The sequence below is a fragment of the Scomber japonicus genome, chromosome 12 (assembly GCF_027409825.1).
Source record: "Scomber japonicus isolate fScoJap1 chromosome 12, fScoJap1.pri, whole genome shotgun sequence".
NCBI classification, from domain to species: domain Eukaryota; kingdom Metazoa; phylum Chordata; class Actinopteri; order Scombriformes; family Scombridae; genus Scomber; species Scomber japonicus.
The window spans coordinates 9938956-9963605 of record NC_070589.1 but is presented as its reverse complement, the minus strand read 5'-3'; the positions used below and the strand labels follow the sequence as shown (position 1 = coordinate 9963605).

General features: G+C 38.0%; 1 protein-coding gene across 1 annotated transcript in view; it reads right to left on the bottom strand.

The window, feature by feature from the left end:
- Positions 1-3748: 3748 nt before the first annotated feature.
- Positions 3749-24650, bottom strand: part of LOC128369334 (solute carrier family 12 member 7-like) — a 29440-nt gene continuing 8538 nt past the window's right edge. Inside the window, exons 2-26 of the mRNA XM_053330354.1 lie at positions 24410-24498; positions 23922-24053; positions 18378-18524; positions 16322-16376; positions 15494-15624; positions 15265-15401; positions 15081-15185; positions 14349-14560; positions 13995-14162; positions 13768-13866; positions 13599-13656; positions 12918-13092; positions 12235-12353; positions 12004-12102; positions 11676-11795; positions 11339-11443; positions 10915-11083; positions 10037-10232; positions 9430-9599; positions 9195-9326; positions 8946-9053; positions 6891-7057; positions 5453-5467; positions 5032-5165; positions 3749-4263 (exon numbers count right to left, since the gene is read on the bottom strand). Of these exons, the coding sequence (XP_053186329.1) occupies positions 4172-4263; positions 5032-5165; positions 5453-5467; positions 6891-7057; positions 8946-9053; positions 9195-9326; positions 9430-9599; positions 10037-10232; positions 10915-11083; positions 11339-11443; positions 11676-11795; positions 12004-12102; positions 12235-12353; positions 12918-13092; positions 13599-13656; positions 13768-13866; positions 13995-14162; positions 14349-14560; positions 15081-15185; positions 15265-15401; positions 15494-15624; positions 16322-16376; positions 18378-18524; positions 23922-24053; positions 24410-24498 (3134 nt within the window). The 3' untranslated portion in view covers positions 3749-4171. The remainder of the gene's footprint in view (positions 4264-5031; positions 5166-5452; positions 5468-6890; positions 7058-8945; positions 9054-9194; positions 9327-9429; positions 9600-10036; positions 10233-10914; positions 11084-11338; positions 11444-11675; positions 11796-12003; positions 12103-12234; positions 12354-12917; positions 13093-13598; positions 13657-13767; positions 13867-13994; positions 14163-14348; positions 14561-15080; positions 15186-15264; positions 15402-15493; positions 15625-16321; positions 16377-18377; positions 18525-23921; positions 24054-24409; positions 24499-24650) is intronic.

Sequence of the window (24650 nt, the reverse complement as noted above, 5' to 3'; positions counted from 1 at the left end):
GGGCCAAATTTCCCCCAAAGCGTCTAACTGCAGCACCAAGATTGTCTTTGTTCTTTTGTGAGCCAAGAGATAATGATGATTTTAGGATTAAATTGATTTTTGGAAAGTGAGCCCAGGCCAGTTATGTAAGAGATGACAACAACCCAAACCAAATCTCATCTGGGTCAGACAGGAACATGTTACGTCTGACAAGAATGCATGGCAAGACTCTATTATACAGCTCGCTTCATTTTATATTAATATCCTGGAAATCTTTTGAGTATAATGTAATTTAACAGTTCATTTTAATGACAATTTACAGAGAGGGTGGTGCAAATTGGTGCAAATAATAGGAAAAAAATGAATTCTTAATAAATTAGACATATAGTTTTGTGGGGCAAATGATATTCTAATATATTATGTGTTTTCAATGATTTCTTAAAAAGGTTTAGTAAGTGATGTGGGGGAAAATGAAGAGAAAAGTTGTTGATATTTGAGTGAAAACCAAAACGACCCCCCGCCCTCCCTCCCTCCCTTCGTGCTCCTTCTGGGGCTCCACCCCTGAAGTTCATGGCTTTATACAGTCTATGGTTCATGGACGCGCATTGTCATGGTAATGGGCGTTGTCATCATAGACATATATAAGTAGATGCCGCATTGACTGCTGCTGCCGATTGGAGCGACGTGCCTACACGGCAGCCATCTTGGTACAGGGCCACTCGCTCCTGCAGCGCATTATGTCTATAGAAGAATGACGTGTTTGCACTTTTAAAAAGTGATCATACATCGCTCAATTGTAATAAAAATAAATAAATAAAATTTATTAATAAAATTGCTCAATTGTCAACATATATTCACACAGGTTGTTTGCTACAAATGTCAGACAGATAGACAAACAGACAGACAGATAGATAGATAGATAGATAGATAGATAGATAGATAGATAGATAGATAGATAGATAGATAGATAGACAGATAGATACGTTTTTAACAAATCAAACCATTTGGAAATCGGTCGAGATTTCAGTGAATAATTCTACTTTGAAACTGTGGAGTAGCTCTTACCTCCGTAGATATACATGCACTACTGCCTCTGCTGCTGCAAGCCCTGTACCAAGATGGCGGCGCTTTAGGCACGCCTCTCCACAGTCAATGCGGCGTCTATGTATATATGTCTATGGTTGTCACTGCCCGATTTGCGGTACGGCCCACATGCGCGAACGAGCCGCCATCTTGTATGGTAACTCCACTTGGACAAACTTCATTCCGTCTCTGCCATATATATATATAACCACCATAGAAACAGAAAATACAGGAAATATGTACACAAAATGTACATTAATTATTAAATATTATTAATTAAAGTCCCTGCTATTGCTCTATTGCAAAGAAGGTCCTTTTTTCCTTTTAGTTTTTAATGTTGTATATAGCCTACTAGGCTATATGTTAAAGCTCTGATTTCCGGAGCTGCCCGATTTGCGGAACGGCCCGTCTGCGCATGCATGAACAGCCGCCATCTTGTATGGTATCTCCACTTGGACAAACTTCATTCCGGCGCTGCCCGATTTCTGCTGAATCTCAAAGCCAGGCTGTGTATTGAGACCGGACTTTTTTTCAGCACGCACTTAGAAGGGACAGCTAGCGGATAGTGAGGAGAGATTCAGTGATTTTGACAAAAAATGTATTGGATTATTATCGCTTACTACACCTTTAAAGGTGGCTGCTGTATAACTTTTAATTCTTAGTAAATTTCTTTGAAAGGGTTATATAATCTCGTAGTATGCTGGAAATGTGCTTGTTATAGAGTTTTTAAGAATGTAATATGCTAATATGAAAGCTGAAGAGTTTTTGCAAATTTTCAACTATGTAAACCAACATCATCAGTTTATTTCTTATATATATTATATATTTATTTTATGGCACCACTCACTTTGTAAAATGTCCTGAAACTGTTAAAAACCTGCAAAATACTCCAAAAAATTCCAGGATATTACAATAAAATTCAAGGACCTGTAAAATAATATTTTTTAGCTTATTATGCATGCAGTTACCAGTACTGAAATGAAAGGGTTTTATAATCTGGTAGTATAGAGGAAATATACTCATCATAGAGTTTTTAAGAATGTAATATACTAATATGTAGTTAACAACTATGAGCCAATATCTTCAGTTTGTTCTTATAATTTGTACAAAAATGTACTTTGTAAAATGTCCTAGAAATTAACTTTCCAGGAAATTTCTATAAAAGGACCTGTTAAATAAATCATTACCAAAATAATTTAATGTATATGTTAGAAATCAATAATGTTTAATTTATTAGGCATGCAATTACCAGTACTGAAATGAAAGAAAAAGAAGATTTTTTCATTTTTTCCCCAGATTTTTGACACATTAAATTTCAGCTACTAACTGAACATGCGTCAGAGTGAAATGTTTTTAAAAAACACTCTCATTACAGTGTGGCTCAACAAACAGAAAGGCGAATTAAGGCTAGAGGAGAAAGAGAGTAATCAGAGAAATCACACTGATCAAAATACAGTCAGTCAGCTTCATTTCCTCTGTACACCCACTCCCTGCTTTGATGTTTCCTGCCTTTTGTCTGTATGTGTATGTAGACGTTTCGTGTCACGTTAGGGGAGGTTCCTTCCAGATCCAGCACACACGCTAAGCTCTCAAGCTCTTTAAGTGAGTTATATTTTATAGACCTATGATCTTTTTAAAGCTCTGATAGAGATAAATATATTGTACTCTGATGGATAAAACTAAGTGTAAAAACTAAGTGTTGTGTACAGCATCTACTGATTGTACTACTGTGCTCTACTGTGCATTGGATGTTTCAGGTTTACTGTACACATCACAGTTGTATAAGTTTCATTCTGGACCATGATTGTCTCCAAACTAGTTGTGATGTCACAAATCATGCTTGTAGATGATATGTGAAATGTTGTCTTTCTTTGAGTGGAGGGGGAATTGAATTGTACCTGTAATGTAAAATGTGTGTTGAGTATCAAAACCAAATCTTTCTTGGGAGAAATGTGTTGTTCTTACTGCAAAAAAGTATTGGATAGTAGGTTGTGGTGGATGGATGGGTGAAGTAAATATCTTACCAAGTGTCCCATTTCCAACAGTTTCATTTCTATTAATCACATTAAAACATATGGAATGATATCATTTATATTAGACTAAAGAATCAGACTTCAAGACTCTGGTGCACTCTTTTTGTTTGTTTAATATGTATTTTGTTCTTGTTGAACTAACACATGACACAGTGCAGATGAATGTATCTCAGCTGGAGTTAAAAAAAAAGTTAAATTAAATGAAACATACTATACAGTACAGATTCAGTACAAAAACAATTAATCAAATACATCATTAACTCAACTAAAATTGACTAAAATTATAGCCATTGCTGTTCCTTTGTTACATTTATGCAATCTCTTCTTTTTTGATCATACTTTGGCACATTAATGTTATCTGTGACAAACAGTTGGTCAAAATAATCAAAACTATTTGCAATCAATACTGCCACCTTTGCCCTTTAAAGTGTCTAATAGTAAGCAATGGAATGGCTTCAACTTCGGATGCAGCGATGTGAGGAAAATGTGATATTCTGTGAAATAAAATTTCTTAAAACCATGCTCCACTGATCCCATGATTCCAGAGTTAGTGCTTGTCATAAGCAGCACTGACATGAGTAAAGACACTGTCAGCTTTATTAAAATTCCTACCAAATTCAGTGAAATGCTGAAAATGACAAAAAGCTGATTGTAGTGCCAGGTGAAGCGATAAAATGTGTTAAATGGAAATTACATGCCTTTCAGAAAACACAGGTTATGTGAGGAAAGAGTATCTCCACAGTAAGTCATCTTACAATGTAAAGATGTGGCAAAGCTAAGTAGCCCCAGGAGGATGGGGTGTATTGAGCCCTCCGTGTCCCCAGATGATGCACTGAGCTCAGGCTGTGTTGCAGGCAGACTCCCCTGACCTTCAAAGCAACCGCAGTCCTCCAAAGCATGAACTTTCACTGAGGGCTTATTCTGTGCTTCCTTTGTCTAACACCATTACCCATGTCCTGCCTTGATGAAGCCATGCCTTCCTGTCAACCCCCCATCCCCAGGCCGTCTGGGGTCCCACTGTTCAACCGTGTTTTCCTCCAGTGCCATCCCAAAGGAACATTAGGAACCTCTTGGTGCTAGGAGTAGATGGTGATGACCTCTCTGCCTCCTCCCCGAACCAACAGGACGCGGTCTAGCCCTTCCATTAGAACTTCCAGAAACTCCATGTCTGAGAGACACGCTCTGGTTAAGTACATACAGCGTGTACATCACAGATACATTAAAAAAACACCCTGAGGCTAAAAGTAGCTCCTAACTGTTTGACTAAGGAGTAAAAATAAGTAACTTTAAAAACCTGTATGTGCTGTAACAGTAATTCAAGAAATCTTTTAGCTCTAAAAGTAGCTGTGTTTGCTTATTCTAGACATGTTCAATGTGACAAATAAGACAAATGGCGACATACTGGTGTTCTACAGCTTATAAAAGGTATCATTATCATCAGGACACATTATGATATAGTAGAGAAATGTATGTTGTATAAAAAATGCTGTGTAGACAGAGAGTATGCAAAATGTTTCAGGTTTGGAGAGTCCAAAAAGACAAACCCAGTAATTGGTAAGATATAGAGTACCGATACCCAGCCAAAAACATGGCCAAACATATGTTTTCAGTATGTAATTCCTTCGTACTGCCTTATTATGAAGATATTAAAGATGAAGTTTGTCAAACTGACTGCTAAACCATCTTATTAGCTTTGGTTGAACATGCATTTACACAGAACAATGACTGTGGCTCTAATATCTCTCTTACATTGAAATTTCTTTAGGTAGAGATTCATTCACAGCCAATATGGACAAGAGGAACCAAGCAATCTCTGTCAATGCATGTAAGTACTGTTTTATGAAAGACTTGAAAAACTGCAAACCTGTCCTTTAATCTGCCAACATTTGACTGACTGACTGACTGACTGACTGACTGATAAGCTTTAAAAGGATACAGTTCTCGTCCCCTTTCATGTTCTTTGGTGGGCCCGGCATGTTGAGCAACACCAGCTGTGAATTCTGGGATTTCTTGACCACCACCTCATTCAGTCTCACAGCGGTGTGCATCCTGCGCACATTAGACTGGGAGCTAGATTAATAACATGAAAAAGAGAATTAAATTAGTTCTGAACAGCATCCTGCCATGCGTGACCAAATCGGGGAAGTTTCTCTATAATCTGAATCATTCATCTACACGAAGCTCAGTATGAGTGATGAGCAATCTGATGATCTAGTAGGCAAGCACAGTAGACACATGATCGCTGCTTCCGGATTTTTTTTTTTATCATGCAGCCTGGCGTGATGATTCTTTACACACATGCATACAGCTGGTTCATGCACATGCAAGCAAGCAAAGTGCAAAGTAAAGTCACTTACAGATTCTCCCACTCACTAGATTGAGGGAGAAAAAAACAAAATATCCAATGTTAATGCAAAGATAAGATAGGAGGCAGTCAGCTAATTTGATGATTTTATTGTCTTGGCATCTTCACTCTAGATCAGGTGGTGTCAAACTCATTTTACTTCAGGGGACACATACAGCCCAATTTGATCTCATGTGGGCTGGACCAGTAAAGCCATTGTATAATAACCTATACATAATATATAATATACATATTACAACTTTACTATAATAAACCATCTATTTACAAAACAGATGATCAGCCTGAGATGTCTTAAGAAAAATGAGTGCAATTTTAACAATATTATATCTAATGTTCAACATACGCTCACTGGCCTCTTTATTAGGTACACCTGTGCAATCTAATGCAATCCCATACAACAGCTCTGCTATAAATTCTACATTTATGAAGTTTATGCATTTTCAGTTTTTGTCAGATATTGTCAAGAAGGTGATAATTCTACTTTTGTGTATATTACTGGTCATAGTGGGTGATGGTGGTGTGTTAGGGTGCATTATATTGAATGATGTTCCTAATATTTTGTCCTCTCCATTAACATACATGAGATGGGCAAAATATTAGGAACACCAGTTAATATTATGCACACTAGTACACCACCACCACTTCGTACAACATCAGTAATAACCATAAAGTAGAATTATTACTTTTTTGACAATGTTAACAAAAACTGAAGCAGTATAAAATTTATAGCAGAGCTAATTAAAATATGACCACAATATGTATTCATTGTTTATTTTTTAGATAACTGTATCCTGGCCAGTATGGAAAAAAACCTCTGAAGCAGCAGAAAAATTGGAGTGACTCTGCAAATTTGTATACTTTCCAAACCTATCCAGGACCTCTAGGTGGGCTGGTTCTGGCCATATGTTTGACACCCCCTGATCTAGATGCAGTCGGTTCTTGCAAAATAAGCACTGCATGGGCTCCGGCACTCTTCTGCCATCAAACATTGTTTACAAGTCGCATTTCAAATATGCAAAATATGCAGGCAAATAGGAAAATGATTTAATGGACTTAAGGGGACAAAGTAAGCGCTGAAATTCCTGAGATGGAGCAGATCAGTTTGTTTGTACATGTAGTGTACCCATCTGAGGGGAGTGGACACGTGTTATTTATATCAACTTATTTTGGTCAGTTTCCTTTATGATCACTGTCCTATAGAGGGTCAAATTTGAGATTTCCATACTGTAATGAGACACCACAATCATGCTACAACTGCACATCACTAATACATCTTGTAGTTATGTAGCACAATTGCAGCATCTATGAACACATAAAACACGTATTAATGACAATGATGAACTTTCTCATTCAAGTGAAACAAACAGATTCGACATGTTATCGACTGTAAGAATAAACAGGAGATGAGAGGCAGGGCTGCATTTACTTACGGTCTCATATTGAACATGTCTTTAACTCCTATGCCTTCTCTGTGTCTGTTCCTCTCATTGACCAGTTTGTCTTTGGTCCAGGTCATGTGGACGCGATCTGGCGTGGTCCCTGAAGCTTTGTCATTTGTAGAGTGAGACGCCGTGTTCCGGTCATGGATCAGCTGGGCCTTAACAAAAAAAAAAAAAGAAGGTAGAAACTCCACAAGGTTAGCTTCACCACACTGAGTGATGTCTAATTAATATTACATGAAGCTCAAGCTTTAATATGTGATTGAGGCATCAAATATTGCTTTATAGTTATGAAGGACATGAAAATATGAGGAGAAAGGAAAGGAGGACTCGTGAATGTTATGAGGGTCAGGTGAGGTGAGAGGCAGGTTTATGGTGATGACAGTACAAGTCAGTTGGAAAAACACAGCAGTAACATCATAATATCATCTTGTTTTATTCCACACGCTCTTCTCTCTTGCCAAAATCTGCTGCCTTCATTACCCACAATGCAACTTGACCAGAGATCCGGGTCTGTTATGCTAGTAGTGGCTAATGGACCCTCAAATGTTTCGCCTCAAGCAGAGATGAGGAGCTACAAAGATCTGTTAACCACTTCTTTCCAATCCACAAACCCAGATTTTTAAACCTTTTTCACTCTTCAGCTCCAACCAACGCTGACCCAAGTGACATCACTTGAGGCAATTTATCAGATCACGCGAAGCTCACTCTGTACCCACCAAAGACTTTCTACACGTTTTTTCACAGTACTCACCAACTCCAAATAAATTTTATTGTGTCAAATCAGTGGAATTTTCACTCCATGTGACTTTAACTTCAATTAAGAAAAAAGTCAATCCAATCACTGATTATATTAGCATGAACTATGTAGCAAAAACACTTTCATTTCAGAAACGGCACTGCCTATTCTCTTGTCTTATACTTGGTGAATGTAAATTATTTTGTTTTAAAGCACATTGAGCTGCATTTATTGAATGAAAGGTGCTACAGTGCTGATTGTCAGACAACCCCCCCAAATTTGACAAACTGATATTTTTACTATTATTTACCTTTGTACTTACTTATTGTTATTGTTCTATATTCTTATTCGTTTTGGTGATGTTCTTCTATTTTCACTCCCCACTTTCCATTTGCAATAATGTAAATTTTCCCATTGTGGGACTAATAACGGAGTATCTTATCTTATCTTATCTTATACAAATAGTTACTATTATTATTTATTATTGATATTAAACTTGTCAGTGTTAAAAGACAAAACCACAAAACCAAACCGACGAAAAGATGATGAAACGCTACGGGATGGCAACAACAGGATGATGATCCTGAATCAGAGAGGAACATGATCCATAACATTATTATCTATGTTCAGTTCCAACTCTGTCAAGAAGAAACCATAATCTTAATTCTCCTACTGAATGGAGCAGAAAGATTTTCATCAGAAAATACTACTGTCCCAGAGAGTGAACAGTCATGGTCAGTAATCCTGAAAAACATCAGACTCGATTCTGATGCACATTTAAAAGCAGTCAGTGAGGAGTTTGTCTTCCTCTAGTGGCAGCTTTGTGCCAGCAGCATCTACAGGAACTTGAAACGTGGAGTTAAATAAAGAGCTCATTGTCTTTAAACACTGTAGTCGTCATGAGAGGATGATGATGATGATGTCGAGAAAAGGATGGCATGATAAATGGATGAAGCGATAGCTTCATTGGGTTGCCATGGCTACCTCTTCCTCTGGTATGCACATCCTGGTGGGCTGTAGGACACCTGATGGCTTTTTCCTCTTTATGGAGCCGCGCGATACATCTGTGATGCTCTGAATCTGACCATGTGGTCCAATTGCAACATGAGCATTAGGTCACGGGAAGAGTTCAAAGGTCAACAGCAGCACAGTAGATCACAAAGAGAGTACAAAGCAGTTTTATAGAGTAAATCATACTTCTACAAGCTTTTTCTTCTTTCCTTTAATTTATCTACATAATATTGACTTAATATGTACTTTTTTTTTTACAGTGCATGACATTAGTTCTAATGTGAGCACCACTGTACCTCTCTCTCCCTCTCAGTGCGGGACAGCTGCATCTGTTTGAGCATTTGAGACCTCTGCTCCATCACCAGCGTCTTCTCATAGGTGAACGCTGAGATGTCACTGTCATGCTAGGGGCAAATAGAATATACATTGTAATTTCAACATCATTAAGTTAAACAAATATTGTCATAGTTTGTGTTCCCTGTGGCTCATTAATTTATCTACGTAGAAGAATGAGCGATTGAATGATTCATTGCAGCCAGTCTCACCATCTCCACCACCTCCACCACTGCATCTAGGCGTAGCTGGTAGAGGAACATCTGGAGATCTTTCTTCATCTGGATGGAGTTGTCATCCATCTGGGCCACCGTGAAGATTCGCATTTTACATTTTCTCCATACCTGCAGAGATAAGAGATGTTCTATCAGTTATGGGTTTTCTTTAATAGCAGGTGTTGTTCAGTACAGACAATCTTTAAGTAAACAAAGTAAAGATGGGTCACACCTTGTGTTGAATTATTAAAAACGGCAGCAGCATTAGCATTCCACCGTCATGTACGATCCACCACACATCGATGGTTCCCCCTTTCAAGCGCTCCTGGTTGCCAGGGAAATGGTCGATGTTCTTAGCAACCAGCAGAGCCTGATGGGCTTCAGTTGTCTCCCTCACTGTTTCTGAAGGGAGAGAGAGAGATGGGGCATGTTTCAGCTGTTTCTATGTCATGGACACAGCCACACTAGTTCTCTGTTCCATGTCCCTCTGCAGTCTCTGCCTTGTGTTTTTTCTCTTGTGGAGAGAAAGATGTCCTCTGCATGTTTCCTGATTGCATATAAAAGCTACAACTCCTTTCAAAGTCATTCTCCTCAAACTCCTGAAATCTTGTTTAAACTGATAAACCATCTCATTTGGTATCATTTTCATAATAATGGAGACTTAACTGGTTTATTGTGTCTTGTTTGAGGATTAATTATGACACGTGATTCAGGTAAACTTCCACACACAAGTGAAACTGCATTGTAGTGTGTAAATATATCAATTACAAAGGTGAGACTAAATGAATGCGCTGAAAATACAATGATTTTATTTCACCACATGCTCCTGCGTAGTTTACCTATGAAGTTCCTTCTTGCGGAGGCGTCCCGGGCTTCTGTCCAACCTGCTGGCCAAGCCATCAGGACGGCATTGTGCTTCATTCCTCCCAGTCCTGCAGACTGGATGAGCAGGGAGAAACCGTCTCGCAGGTTAGACGACACAACCACGTGGGAGAAACCTTTGGTCTTCTCTGCAGCCATGGCTGCTTTAAGTTTCTGCAGGGAGAGGACAATAAACAAGAGAATTGTTTCCATTGATGAAATGTGGGCATCATTTTGTGGGGCTGTCATTTATTAAATTTGGCAGCTTTTAGTCTACTTGCTTGTAACTAGTGTAAATGAGTATACATTCAAGGTATGAAACATAATGTTAATAGGTGAAGCTTACTGACTGCTGATTACTTTACTAATGATGTGAACAAATTCAAGCAAAACCAATGATGACTTGATTTTACACAGAAGATAAAGCATACATAATTTCAAACTCTAAACTCAATGTGATCCACTCTAATTGAGTGTTATGTGAAAAGCATCACCCTATGAAATACTTTTGTACTATATTAGCATAATTCTTACATTTATTTTCAGTATATTAAATACAACATTATGCTACTTTAACATCATATTAGCTTTTAAATACATATGCTGGCTTTTCAGGATCTCTTTTCAGGATTTTATAAGAATACACAGGTTAAATGGTTAAACTGGTGCATTTGAGATGTAAAGTAGTGTTGTGTATGTCAATATTTATACATATAGCGCCAAATCACAACAAAAGTCATCTCAAGGCACTTTACACATAGTGCAGGTCTAGACTGTACTCTTTTATTTAATTTAAAGAAATCTAACACTCCCACATGAGCAAGCACTTGGCAACAGTGTATGTTTATATACAAACCTGCTCTCCAGTCTTGGCGTCATTCCCTCGGGTCATGTAGGTTCCCTCCAGCACTGAGCAGACGATGGTCAGTCCCTTCCCTGCTTTGAGCTGCGAGGTGAAGGACAGCAGACGAGGATGTTTCACCGCCAGGTCCGAGTCCAGCTTACACAACACAAGCAGCTGAGGCCTGGGGGGAGACACAGTCCAAGTAATGATATATAAGTGTCAGTAATGAAATATTTATCATTCTAATCCAAACCACCGATATATGAAGCAGGTGGAAATCATAAAAAGCATGGCTGAAATATAAAATACATACAATAAGAAACAGTGGATTGTGGAGTGGTTGGAGAAAACAAGCTATTTGGACTACTTCTCACTATTTTCTGATTTTTTTTTTTTAAACAGGAGGACTTGTTATGAAGAGGATCACAACACTCACCTCCAGTTTTTGGTGTGTGGCGGTGCTTCCTCCAGACGTATGAGTGCATACCGTGCAGCATTTAAGGACAGACCTCGGATACCGTCTCCCCACTCTGTCACTGCCCTGCAGCCAAAAGGTCAGAGTTTAACTTCTTACTTTGGAGAGGTTTGTCACTTAAAATTGATACATTTCAGTGAACTGATGCTTCATTTATTTACTTCAGAAACAAAACTTACTACTGTATTTTCACACATCAAAAAGAGTGGCTATTTTCTCTAGGGCAATAGCACAAATGGAGAGTTGAAAGCAGTTTTAACTTGACCTCTCTCTCTTGACCTAAAGCACTTAGACTCACCCTTTGTACTCAATGTACTTGTAGATACAACCGGCTATCGCCATGGCAACCAGGGCATAGTACCAAGAGGAGATAAACATGAGCGAGAGACACAGACTCATCCCTAAGAAAGACAGAGTCCTGCAGGACACGCACACACACACACACACACACACACACACACATTACTCAAAACTTTGGAAAGTTTATATCTTATTATATTTATTGATATATATATATTTTAGTCGTTATCTCTGTAATTATGGCAGTAAAACTCTGTTTTACTGCCATAATTACAGAGATAATGACTAAAATTAGCTGGGTTTATTTGGTTGAGTTCAGCTCTTACCAGTGATAGAACTTGAAGCGAGGTCTCCAGTTGGGGGTTCGGAGCAAAGTCTGAACAGCACAGGCCAGGTTGACAAATAGATAGCACATGAGGAAAAATCTAAGTGAAAGAGAAGAAGGACTGTGATGAAATGTGCAACATTTATGCAAAAAGTAGCAAGAAAAGTACCACAGACTGAAAGAGATGAAGAGTTTTGGGGGTAATTTGTGTTTTCTACAGTTAACAACATACATGGAGAGGATGGGGGCCACGTTATCCAGAGATGCGATGAGGATCCCTATCTCACAGATCCCAACTGTCAGTAGCAAAGCCCAGGTGGGCTCCCCATTAGCCTTCCCATGACCGAAGACCTGACAATGACAAGAGATGCAGAGAGAAGGTATGATCGAGTAAACACAACAAGGTCATCAAGGGCCGAACAGTGGCTGCTAGATACTGTCCTGTAATTCCTCTTACCTGATAGTTGCTGGCAAACTAAATCAAATTTTTAAAAGTGTCTATACTTTGGCGCTTGCATGTTTTGAAAAAAACATACTTTAGAATAGCTGGTATAAGTTGGTATATTTATGACAGTCTGATGGCACGCAAAAAGTTATTTAGTAGCTGTTGTAATCATTGATCATTCCAGTAAAGTTTTTACAGTGAACAACCAAGCATAGTTTATCTTTAGTAGGCTGTTAATTAAGGCGTGGCAGTACATATAACTGATTATTCTTTTACTTGGTAGCAGCTGCAGATTGTCTTGAGCTGTAATCAGTGTATACTATATTACCATAGCTTCATATTTACATAAAAAGTAATTGAACTAAACTCTCAGGATGCATGTGAAGAAGCTTCAAAGACTCATTTGAGGCAAGGTAAGTGAAAAAGTAAAGAAAAAAACACAATTCATTTTATATTTGGGTGACACATACCTGTAAGAATGGGATAATGCCATCACGAGCAATGGCCTGTAACAGCCGGGGGGCGCCAGTGAGGCTCTGAAGCCCTGCCCCACAGCAGGAGAAAAATGAGCCAATCACAATTACTGAGGGTGACGGCCAGGCCAGGATACCAATTACTGGGTTCGTCTTTATGGACTCTCCAAACCTGAAACATTTTGCATACTCTGTGTCTACACAGCATTTTTTATACAACATACATTTCTCTACTATGTCATAATGTGCCCTGAAATGATTCCTTTTAATTGTTTTTTTTAAACTTCTGATCAACCATAATAAGCTGTAGAATACCAGTATGTCACCATTTGTCTTTCTTTGTAGTTACAATGAGTAGGAAGTAGGGCTGGCACTCAGTACCTCAGTACCTTTAAGGTATCGACCGAATAAATCGATGCCAAGTAGTATCAACATGTCTCTCGTGAAACATTACCTGCCATTGATCCTTTTTGCACCCAGAACTAGAAAATATGCCTACTTGTACGGACTTGGTCACAGCCAATCAATGCAAGCATTCTTCGATTTAATGCGATGGGTAATGAATGAAGTACTCATTTGGTATCAGTATCACTTTAAGGGTACTTGGAATGGTACTGGTATCGTAATTTTTTTAACGATATCCAGCCCTAGTAGGAAGTCAATTAAACATTTACATACTTGTCTCTGAGCACCACTCCTTCAATACAGGCTCCAAACATGATCACACAGGAAATGTCTGACACTGCAGTTAAGATGGAAATGCTTGCACAATGTAGATACTTATTAACAGTCATCTGTGACATCATAGCACACACAAATCAAAATACAGAGAGAGTCTAGAGGATACAAATGAAAGACGTGGTGAGGATAGCCATTATGGTTCCTATTGGTATCGACCTCTGGGCATCTCTCAGATCACCAGACCTATTAGAGCCTGCCATTATACCTGAAATAAACACACATGCGTGCAAATTAGAGTCAGTCATCACAAATTGCACACATAAAGCCATCAAATTTATTCATTGTAACTTTAATCTTTGATATTTCAGTTTCTTTCTGATCTTCATCATTTACCTGTGACAGAGGGGAAGTATATTCCCACCAGCAGAGTGAAGAAGGTGGTGATGTCATTGAAGACGTAGGGCATTTTGATATCATTATCATTATCTTGGGCTGGTACTGAAGGCTGGTTTTCCTTCTCTATTACCATACCAACTGGACCATAGTCACCCCACAGATTGTCTAATCGAAAGAAAGGCACATAAAAATCATGAACATTAGGATTAAAACTTCATGGAAATCTGGTCATATAGTTCCTATAGTTCCTTGTGGATAATCAGGATACATTGGCCTGAAACTGGCTTTTGGATTTTGGGTTGATGGAGGAGGTAGAGTAAAGCTAAGAATGGTTTCTTGTGTCCTTCTCACCTTTGATAACTCCACTCAGGAGCCCAGGTATGGCCTTTATCTCTGTCAGGTTGTTTAAGGTGAAGTATTCATCACAGGTGGCGTTGAGATATTCACTGTCACAGAAAAGTTTCCAGAGCTCGGTGGTCACAGTGTTGTTTTTCACGATTTCCGTCTTTGCACACGTTTCAAACTTGTCGTTCTTCAGAGAACGGTTCCCCAATAGACAAATACTGTAGAGGAGAGACAAAAGTGTAGTATACATAGAAGCTTGTGGTAGATGGATATCGGCTTTTCTGAGAAATAAATGACTTACAGCAATTCATAATTTGGGTTAAAGTCATTTTTCAAGCAAAACGGCCAAACATGTCCTAGCACCATCAGTTCAGTTGTGAGAATTTGCTACTTTTTCTTGACATATTGACAGAAAATGGAAGGTTTGGGTTTGTTGGTCAAACAAAAAGAACTATATTTGATATTTTACTGTCTCAACAAGTGTTCACTAAAGTGTGTAAGATTTAGTGGCATGATGTTGCAGATTCCAACCAACTGAATATACCTCCCGCTCCCCCTCAAAGCCTGAAGAAGAACCTATGGTAGACATGAAACTCATCCTGGCTCATTCAAGATAATGGAAACAAGATACTTATTCTTACTTCAGTCTTTTAAGTCTTTTAAGTGACCCTGAGTACTTTTTTGAGAAAATATCTCAATGCCTAATGCAAGATGTTTATTAGGCTGTTTGTAACTCACTTAAACTCTGGCGGTTCAATGACGGTCTTGATGACTCCTGCATATGTGGCCATGATGGAGAGCACCACACAGGCCAGAAAAACGAGGGCCAGCTTGTTAACATATCTGCAGATAGAGAGGAGAATAAATGCGAGTCTTGTGCGTTGTTGTTTGTGTGTATGTTTGTTTGTGCGTGGATACTTACTTCACCCCGACAAACACAACCAGTGCCATCAGGATCAGGCAGCATGTTCCGTAGACACGCATATTGTTGGCCATTGCTAGGCCTTCGCCTTCTTTACTTTGGGCTACAAACACTGTTGCCGTTGGAACAATGTATGTCTGGCAGTAGAGAGACATCAGAGAGACAGTGCAGGTGTCATAAATAAAAGGTATGAAAGGCTGGATTCTTGTCTACAAGAGAAGTAACGTACCAGCAGAATCTCTATGGTGCCCAGTATGTACATGGATCCTGCGAAGGTGGTTCCCAGGTAGAAACAGAGACCCACTGCTCCTCCAAACTCTGGACCCAGAGATCTAGAGATCATGTAGTAGGAGCCGCCAGCTTTGAAAAAATGTACTCAGATTAGACTTTAACATTGTTTTTGATAAAACATTGGCAAAAACCAACTGATAATAAATATATCATTGTAATTAATAGCTTGTGTAACCTAGAGCATCTTCCATTCAGTGCACAGGACATCAGTGTACAAATTGTCTTTCTGTGCGGTTCTACAGTGTATTAAATACAAGCATGCAGTTCTACAAATATGGAGAGAGAGAGAAACATTTTTGAAAATAAATAAAACATTAACTTTGGTTTAAATGGATGTCTGCCTGTTTTTTTAGTCATTAAGCTTAAGGCGATTCTTTCAAGGAAATGTGAAAATTGGAATTCAACAACTGCTTATAAATGGTACGCATTAATTTAATTACTATATCATTTCCTGTTTCTTTCTTTTTACATTTTTTGTTCGACCAATGAAATGCTGTGAAGTGAGAGGTGAGATGCTTTTATTGATTTGACAGAACGTGAATAATTGATTAGTCTTCCCCCTATTTGAAACACTGTGCAATATAAATAGTGTAGTCAACAACAAAAAGCAAGTAGCTTTTGTAAGGTTGTTGATCAAATGTGAATGACTGCAGGTCTGTAGTGAATGCAGGTCTGTAGTGAATGAAAAAGCAGTGCTCTGTTTCTTCCTCAAAACTGCAGCTGCATATTACATTTTGCTGTTGGAAAATACAAACAAACAATGTACCTGGGACAACTCCGTTCGTTGCTATGGCACTCATTGATATAGCTGTGAGCAACGTCTGCAAGGAGAGAAAGAGGGCAGGTGTTACAGGAAGTAAAAGATGAAAATAAAAAGTGCAGGGCGTGTTGTATTATTTGGGCACATAATAAAAACCATGCGCCTCTTTTGTTGAAACGATTTGATCCTAGTGCAGATGCCTCCATTTTGGGACTGATACCAAAAGCATATTAATAATAATTATATAAAATATTTTCTGTACTCGTTTTTTTTTTTTTTTTTTTTTTTTAAATGGGAAAGAAAAGTGTCTCATATTTTGCATAACTAAATCAACTTGTCATCAAGAAAAAGCTCAAGGCCTCCATGGGCAACATCTATGTGGTAGTTCTGTGTATGTTATTATTTAAAATGGTTTATTATTTTATATTGTATTTCAATAACTTTGTTCGTGCTTAGAAAACTGTGGCCATATAATATATATACCAAGTCGTCTATTAAAGAGTCCAAATCTTCCTCCTACATTTCCTTTGAATCTTTCTCAGAGACTCTGACAGAGGTCTGTAGAATCTGGTTTGGAGGAAGTTCGTTGATCATACCAAGCTTTTTACCAGGAAAATTCACTGTATCCTTAAAAGGTCATCAGAGGTCATCAGTGTTATTCTTTAGTGCTCAAACTTCCATGTTAATCTGCACACTTACATACATACATCTTTTTCAGCACTTTCCTTCTGTATATATTTATATTTCCTAGTAATATATTAAAGCAATTAACATGACCTGGGCTCAGATAAGATTATCAATCACAAAATAATTAAGTAATTAACTTTATGATTGCACTCCACAAAAAAGAAGTGCAATCCACTGTCCCACCAGTCTCACTTGTAATTTAAAGTTGTAGTGTCTCAAAAGCCAATAAACACATGAACCTATGAAACCTTTTATACACATTTTAAACTGGTTGGGGCAATGAAGCATCAATGAAATGCCTTTTAGATTAAATCAATGACAGGCAAGGGTCTAGGTTTGGTTTCAACTTTGACTTTTTTGGTAGGACAGTACATTTACCTTAATAATAATTAATAATTAATAATTAATTAATTCATAATTTTCATGTCTTAATGACATGCAATAATAACTCTGCTCCTGATGCACTCATGGAAAGCATTTCTTCTCATTTCTAATTTCGAAGATAAACGTTGGCATTTGTAGCTTCTTTAAAAAATAGACCAGATTCACTTTTGGAAGAAAAGACAGTTGTTCTTCAGTTAAATGACATGTATGACCAATGATCACAGATTAGCTAACAACACTATATACCTGAACATCAACTGACTGATGTTAGTTTTGTCCAGTGAAGAGATTTTCAATTCTATGACATTTGAAATATTGAAACTGGAAATACTATTGGTAAAAATATTGGTAATCTACACCCTTGATGTCAATACATCAAAGAAGATTATGGCTAATTGACAAATATAAATACTCAATACTATGAACACATTGTCAGATCCAAACATAAGAGGCATTTGATCTTATCTGTGATATAAGGCGTCACAGTCTGCCAGCCAGGGTGAGTATATATTGTAGGATAGGAGGGTGTTGTGTGCAGTATCGTTCCCATCACATCACATGACCGCTGAGCATTTAAGTTCAAACTTCTTAAACAGTCAGCTCTCTGTTTGACCATCTGGAGCAACTGACGTATTAATCAGGGTTGTAAATAAGACACTAATGTTATGCTTGTCTTAAAGACCCTGCCCTGAGCTTAGGCGTGGATATATCTGCCATCGTCAATCAGCGTCAATCAGCAAAACCATAAATTTTGAGGAGTGTCTATTTATTGATTGGCCCCCAGGTTTGTCTGCTATGCCATAAATCTCAGACATGCGGTTCCGTTTCAGGCATTTATAGAATGATACAGAATAGCCAAGAGGGACACTTGTTTGTCTATCCATCGTTCACAGTATCTCAGTGGCCTAACACTACTTTCATTTTTGACAAAAAGTAGTGACATGATGGATCTCCTCTCTTTCTTTACTTGTTGAGAATGTCAATTACTTACACACATGCAGCACATGGAGACAATGGCAAAAGTGCCCAGGATTCCTGCCGTACCGACGATCCACGTGAGACGCAGGAAGAGGATGACACCCAGGATGTTCTGCATGCAGGGCAGGTACACCCCAATGAATGTTCCCATTTGGGGGCCCTGGGGATGGAAAAAGACACATATGCACACAGGTGAGAGACAAGAAGAGACGTATCCATTGAAACCCAAAAACATGTGACTTAAACTCTCTACATACCAAACCTGCACTATGGAACATATTTTTTCGGCATTTTACATTTATTGATCAAATGAGAGTGTATAGCAACACCAAAAAAAGAGAATATATGACATGAAACAAATGTCTGTCATGTGTCAAATTGTAATGCTTGATGTTGCAGTTACAACTTATAAAAGAAGACACGCAGCAAATCCTCACAACTGAGAAGCTGGAACCATGACATTTTTATCATTTTAACATCTTTATTACAATTGATTATTAATTGATTATCGAAACAGTTGCTGATTAATTTTCTGACTAATCAATTAATAAACTAGTACTTTAAGCTCCATTTCACAGTGCTTTTAATTTAAAGTGCAATTTTTTAGTCTGCCGTTAAAGCTTGAGTGATTTTCATTACATTTTATAGTAGACACACATTAGTTTGACTAAAATGAATGAATAAATGAATTAATGTTTATTATCATACCATATTAAATTGGTCTATCCCACAAGGGGTTACACAAAATAATACAACATATTAATAAACAATTTCCGGTGACCTACATGTTCCAATGAAAACAAGTAACACATAAGCTACTCTGTTAGAATTTCTTTCAAAATGTTGGAGTTTATACAACTTTTGAACAAAATTTGTTGGTTTGTCATCCATGGCAGTACTGTACCTTTCAGACTGAACTGGAGGAGTAGTTCTCTATGCTCTTTGGACTAAATAGGAATAAATTAGGATTGGCAAAAATGATCCACTAAATGTTTTAGTTTCATGCATGCACAAAAATGATGCAGATCAAAAGAAATGTAAATTGAAAAGATTAATAAAAAGAAGAAAAGAGCAAAAAGCTTGAATGACAATAGCGTAGTACTTCACAGACACGGACCAGGATTTTTATCACTGTCCTGACTCAAATTCGAGAACAGAAAGAATTGATTTGACTGCCAGTCATTTGAGATGCAGCATGTTTCATAAAAGTATGATTGCAGTAATTATATAACCATTATCAATGTAATCAGAACATCATAAAGTTATTACTGTCACGTTTAACATAGAGCCATTCTGTGGCTCTAGCTGTGGAGTATTGGAGTGTTGCTGTGCGTGAGCTCCTGTCACACTGCTTCTATAATATCTATACTCCACATGACACCATACAAATACCCCTACTTCTACTTCCCTTCCCAAAACCCAAAATGTACGTACCATTTTTCGAGTTATAAACACATTTTCCTTTGCTTTCTCCACTGCACTCAGTTGTCTGTCAACATACTGCGAGGCGCCTGATGTGGCTTTCCAAATCTCCCACATCTTCCCTCTTATGTTACTCTATCGTTCTCTCTCTCTTTTTTCTCCCCCTCACTCTCTCTGCAGTGCATGTCTTCTTCTTTTGAGTCTCTAGCCTCAGATCTCAACACTCCTTCAGTGTACTCTTAAAAAAACACAGCTATCATTCAGGGGGCGGGTTTTAGTAAGACATCATTAAAGCCTCTACACAGAGCAACAGTCCAAGGTCCCACACGGTCAACCTCCCAACCAATCTACAAAGTGCAGTGTCCGCAACACTACTGAGAAGGCAGCTACTGTCTTTGTTTAAACATATTCACAATGACCAACAAACAATGACCAAATAAAGGTCTCAGTACTTCTTTAAGGAGAATTTCTAGTTTCCACAGCTTAATTGAGATGAGGTTCCATCTCTCTTTTACATCCTCCAAACTATTTGAAAAAAAAGTCTGAAGTCTTTTTTTTTTTGTCTTGACAAGGCAGTTTTCTTAATTTTTATATACACTTAAGTGTAGGGCATAAGATACAATAACTGTATGTGCTACTCCACTTAGTCTGACGCATATTGGTGCTAGAATGTAGGGGTTTTCAGTGTGGAAAAAAACCCTTAAAGAAATAGTTTAAAGTGACTGAGCTCTGCCATATAATAGTCTAGAGTATAACCTCCTGTAAAACCACAACCACAACAAAACAAAACAAGATTTTCTTGTTAATTATGGACATTTACAGAGAGCCAGGCTAGCCGTCACCCCGTTTCCAGTTTTTATGCTAAGCTAAGCTAAGCTCTCTGCTGGTGCTGGCTGTAGCCTTATATTTCACAGAAGAAAATTGGAGTGGTATCGATCTTCTCACCTAACATTTTAGTTTAGGGCATAAGATACAATAACAGCGCTATCCATATCCATACAATGTAGAGAGGTTTTCAGTATGGGACAAAAACTTTTTTTAGATGGTAGGCTACTTAAAGTAATATTTTAAAGTGACTGAGTCTGGCCATGGAATAGTCCAGCATATAACCTCCTGTAAAACCACAATAAAACAAACAAGATTTTCATGTTAATTATGGTGCTTTACAGACAGCCAGGCTAACTGTTTCCCCTTTGTTTCCAAGCTTTTAGGCTAAGCTAAGCAGCGGCAGGGTGTAGTCTTATTTCACAGAAGAAAATTAGAGTGGTATCTATCTTCTCAGCTAACACTTAAGTTTAGGGCCTAAGATACAATAGCTGTGCTACGCCATTTAGCTTGGTGCATATTGGTGTTACAATGTAGAAGGGTTATCACTATGGAAAAAAAACTTTTCTAGACTGCCCTTAAAGTAATACTTAAAAGTGACTGAGTCTGACCATGAAATAGTCCAGCACATAACCTCCTCTAAAACCACAACAAAACAAACAAGATTTTCATGTTAATTATGGTGCTTTACTAAGCTAAGCTAAGCTAACCTCTCTGCTGGTGCTGGTTGTGGCCTTATATTTGACAAAAAATAAATGACACTTGGCATCTAGCATATAATAATGAATAAGCGCAAAACGTCACAGCATTCCTTAAATTGTTTTTCATTCTTATCTTTCATGACCGACAGTGCAACAGAAAGGCCATCTTTCACAGAGATCTGTGACACTGATGACACACACAGACAGTCCATCTATTCCCACACATAACAGATGTTACAGACCAGATGACATTTAAATCATACACAACTCAATAATTATCCAAACACACATATAAACTTTGCACATCATCCTGCACTGGAAAAAAGAAACTGTGAAAACGAGTTGCCTTGTGTGCCTATAACAAGGCTGCTCTTTCCCTCTTTGTCAGTTTTAACACTTTCAGAAAGAGGTGCGCCAGCTGGCACAGTAGGAAGGAACCACCTCCACTTTCCACCTCCAGCTGGCGCTCAAACGCAACCTCCCACCCTGCATACACAGTTATATTCACTATGATGGCTGAGAGGAGAGTTATCTGTCTTCTAGTAACTCTCACTGTGGTTTGCACTTTAAGCAGAGGAAAAGTGTCCTTTTTGATCACAACCTTCATGTACCTGTTACTGAGTCTTTTTCCCACGCTGAGCAGGCTATCTACACTGCACAAAGAGATATTACTCCTCTTGTGACTTTGTTCAAGGGTTGATAACAACTACAGTTATTGAGGTACTATCAAAGAAACAATATTAGGCTGTTTGAAAAGCAGGACGCGTAAGATCAACTGTTCTTATGCCAACAGAATCTGTTACGTCATTAATCAGTTGAGGGATGTTTACTTTAGCTGGTAATGTATTCTGCATTCATTGAGGGTTAGTTGTTTTTTTTAATAGGCTGCCCACACAATCCCCTCTTCTGTCACATGAACCTCAAGTGGTTCAATATGGATAGATTTCTCACTTTCTGCCTGAATTCACCTCTGTCTTCTCTTTTCCTCTTATCTGACTCACTTCCTCTTCTTCTTAGCTCTCTTTGTTTCATTCAGCAAAGCTTTCACACGTCCTCAGCCAGCTGATATCATCGAAGAAACTGGAAAACAACACTTCAAATTCAAGTTCTGCCAACACACCAACCACATTGCATACCAGATTAATGGTTCATACAGATACATCCATGACTTCCAGTTATGAACAATATATCCAGGCTGGAACACTAACAAACAGTACATTTCATTCTTAGTAAAGTGAGTACATACAGTACACTCAAAAATGTCAGTATTGAAGTCAACAAGGTTTGATGAAAATGTGTGCTGTTGATGTACACTACTGTCCCACAATTCAATGCACAAGGGAAATAACATTTCATGTATTACATTACTTCATGTTAATACAAAAATACATAGTTTTTTTGAATACTGACAGCTAAAAATGACTGTGTGCTATTGGTAGGTAGTTTGGCATTAGATACACAAAGGCACAGAACACAGATAACTGTTAAAGACAATGTTGTCATATACTATTCCACAATTTTTCAAGTTGACAAGCATCACCTGAATGCCCTATTAAACAATGACACACATTGGGTTATGGGGATATACAGGTTGTGACCTCCAAATTTGGGTAAAAGAAAAGTGCACTTTTTGACTGCATTTGATTGTGTTTGCCCATAATGACATATTCAGTCTTGACTACCCATGGTCTCAGAAACAAGGGGAATGCTGCTCGGTGAGTAAAATGAGGCCTTTCAGATGTAGGCATAAGAAATATCTCCATAGTTTGTGGTGAATATAATATTCTACTTTTTGCTTCCGTCTCGAACTAAAAAAGCTATTCAAGTAGTCGATTAATTACATCTTTAATCTCAAAATCTTTGTGAATGAATGAATTGTTAAAATCATCAACCACCGCCATTAAATCGGCCATCGAAAATGGTGGTTCCAGCTTCGCAAATATGAATATTTGATGGTTTTCGTCATCTGTATTTTGGACCGTTGGTTGGAGAAATAAAAGAACAATTTCAAGATTTTATGGGTATTTTATATATTAAACAAATCAAACAATCACTAGTTTCAGCCTCACTATTGGACTTCAAAGAATAAGGACCAGAGTTTGATGAAAATGGTCATAAAATGAGGGAGATAGGTAAAAATTCACATTATTAGCCCAAACGCAAGATAACAATTTCACATTACTTGTTTTGTCTGACTAAAAGTCACAAATCCAAACATGTTCAGTTTGTTTACTGCCATGGAAAAAATGTCAAAACTAGCAAATATTCACATTTTAGAAGTGAATTACTTGAATGATTACACAATTATCATAATTGTAGTCAGTTAATTTTATGTCTAATTGTAATCAATTATATTATCATTTCATCTGTAGAGGGTCAATAAGGGCCTAACAACAAACTTTCATCCTGGGGCCCCATAGAAGGTTTGACCTACCATGTCAGAATATGTGTTAAAAGTTCAACAAGACTTAATTTTCTTTGTTGAAACATTCTTTGAGAAAATAAGAAAACTGCAGGGTTGCAGCAAACATGCTGGCTTCTTACAATCCCTACTTAAAGATCACATAGGGTCAAAAATTGAAAGGTTGATTAAAAAAAAAAGTCCATACCGTGACAGTGACCCTCCTGACCCCATCCTCGTACTCATACTCCTCGTGCTCTCGAACACCTTGGGACAGGTTAGTGTAGTTAGCCAGCTTGCTGAGAAAAGATGAAACCATGGGATTACTGTCCATTTCTTCCTGCAGAGGGACACAAAAAACATAAATCATGAGTAAAATAAGCTATGAAAACATGCACATTCCTTTTTTGTCAACACCTTCATACCTGTGGATAAGACTGAGGTTGTTATTGTGGTATGGGAACATTACTGCAAGTCCACATGTACATTCTTCCATCTGGACCAGGAACCTTATCATCTAAGACCTACTTCTATGACCTCTGGGTCAGGAGCATCAAATAACTTAGACTTAGTCACTTGTTAGTTATTCATAAATGTTATGGCACACAATATGATTATATTATCTATCTGTATCATAGATCATATCATACAGCACTTTGACTTCAGTATAGAAATGACTTCTTTTTGAAGTCTTACCTCAAACAGGGCCATGTTCTTGCCATCGTACTGTTCACGGTCATCGTCTGAGTGGATGAATGGACTGGATTCTCTCTGGCTTTCATCACCTGGTGTGACACACAGGAAAAAAACCTATAAGCAACAGTAAGATGCACACAATACAAAAGCATGAACAGAATAAAAGCAGCACCCTCACCAGGTCTTATGATAGTATCAATAAAGCTGTAGCAGCAGTAGTACTGATTGTAAGTTTTGTTTT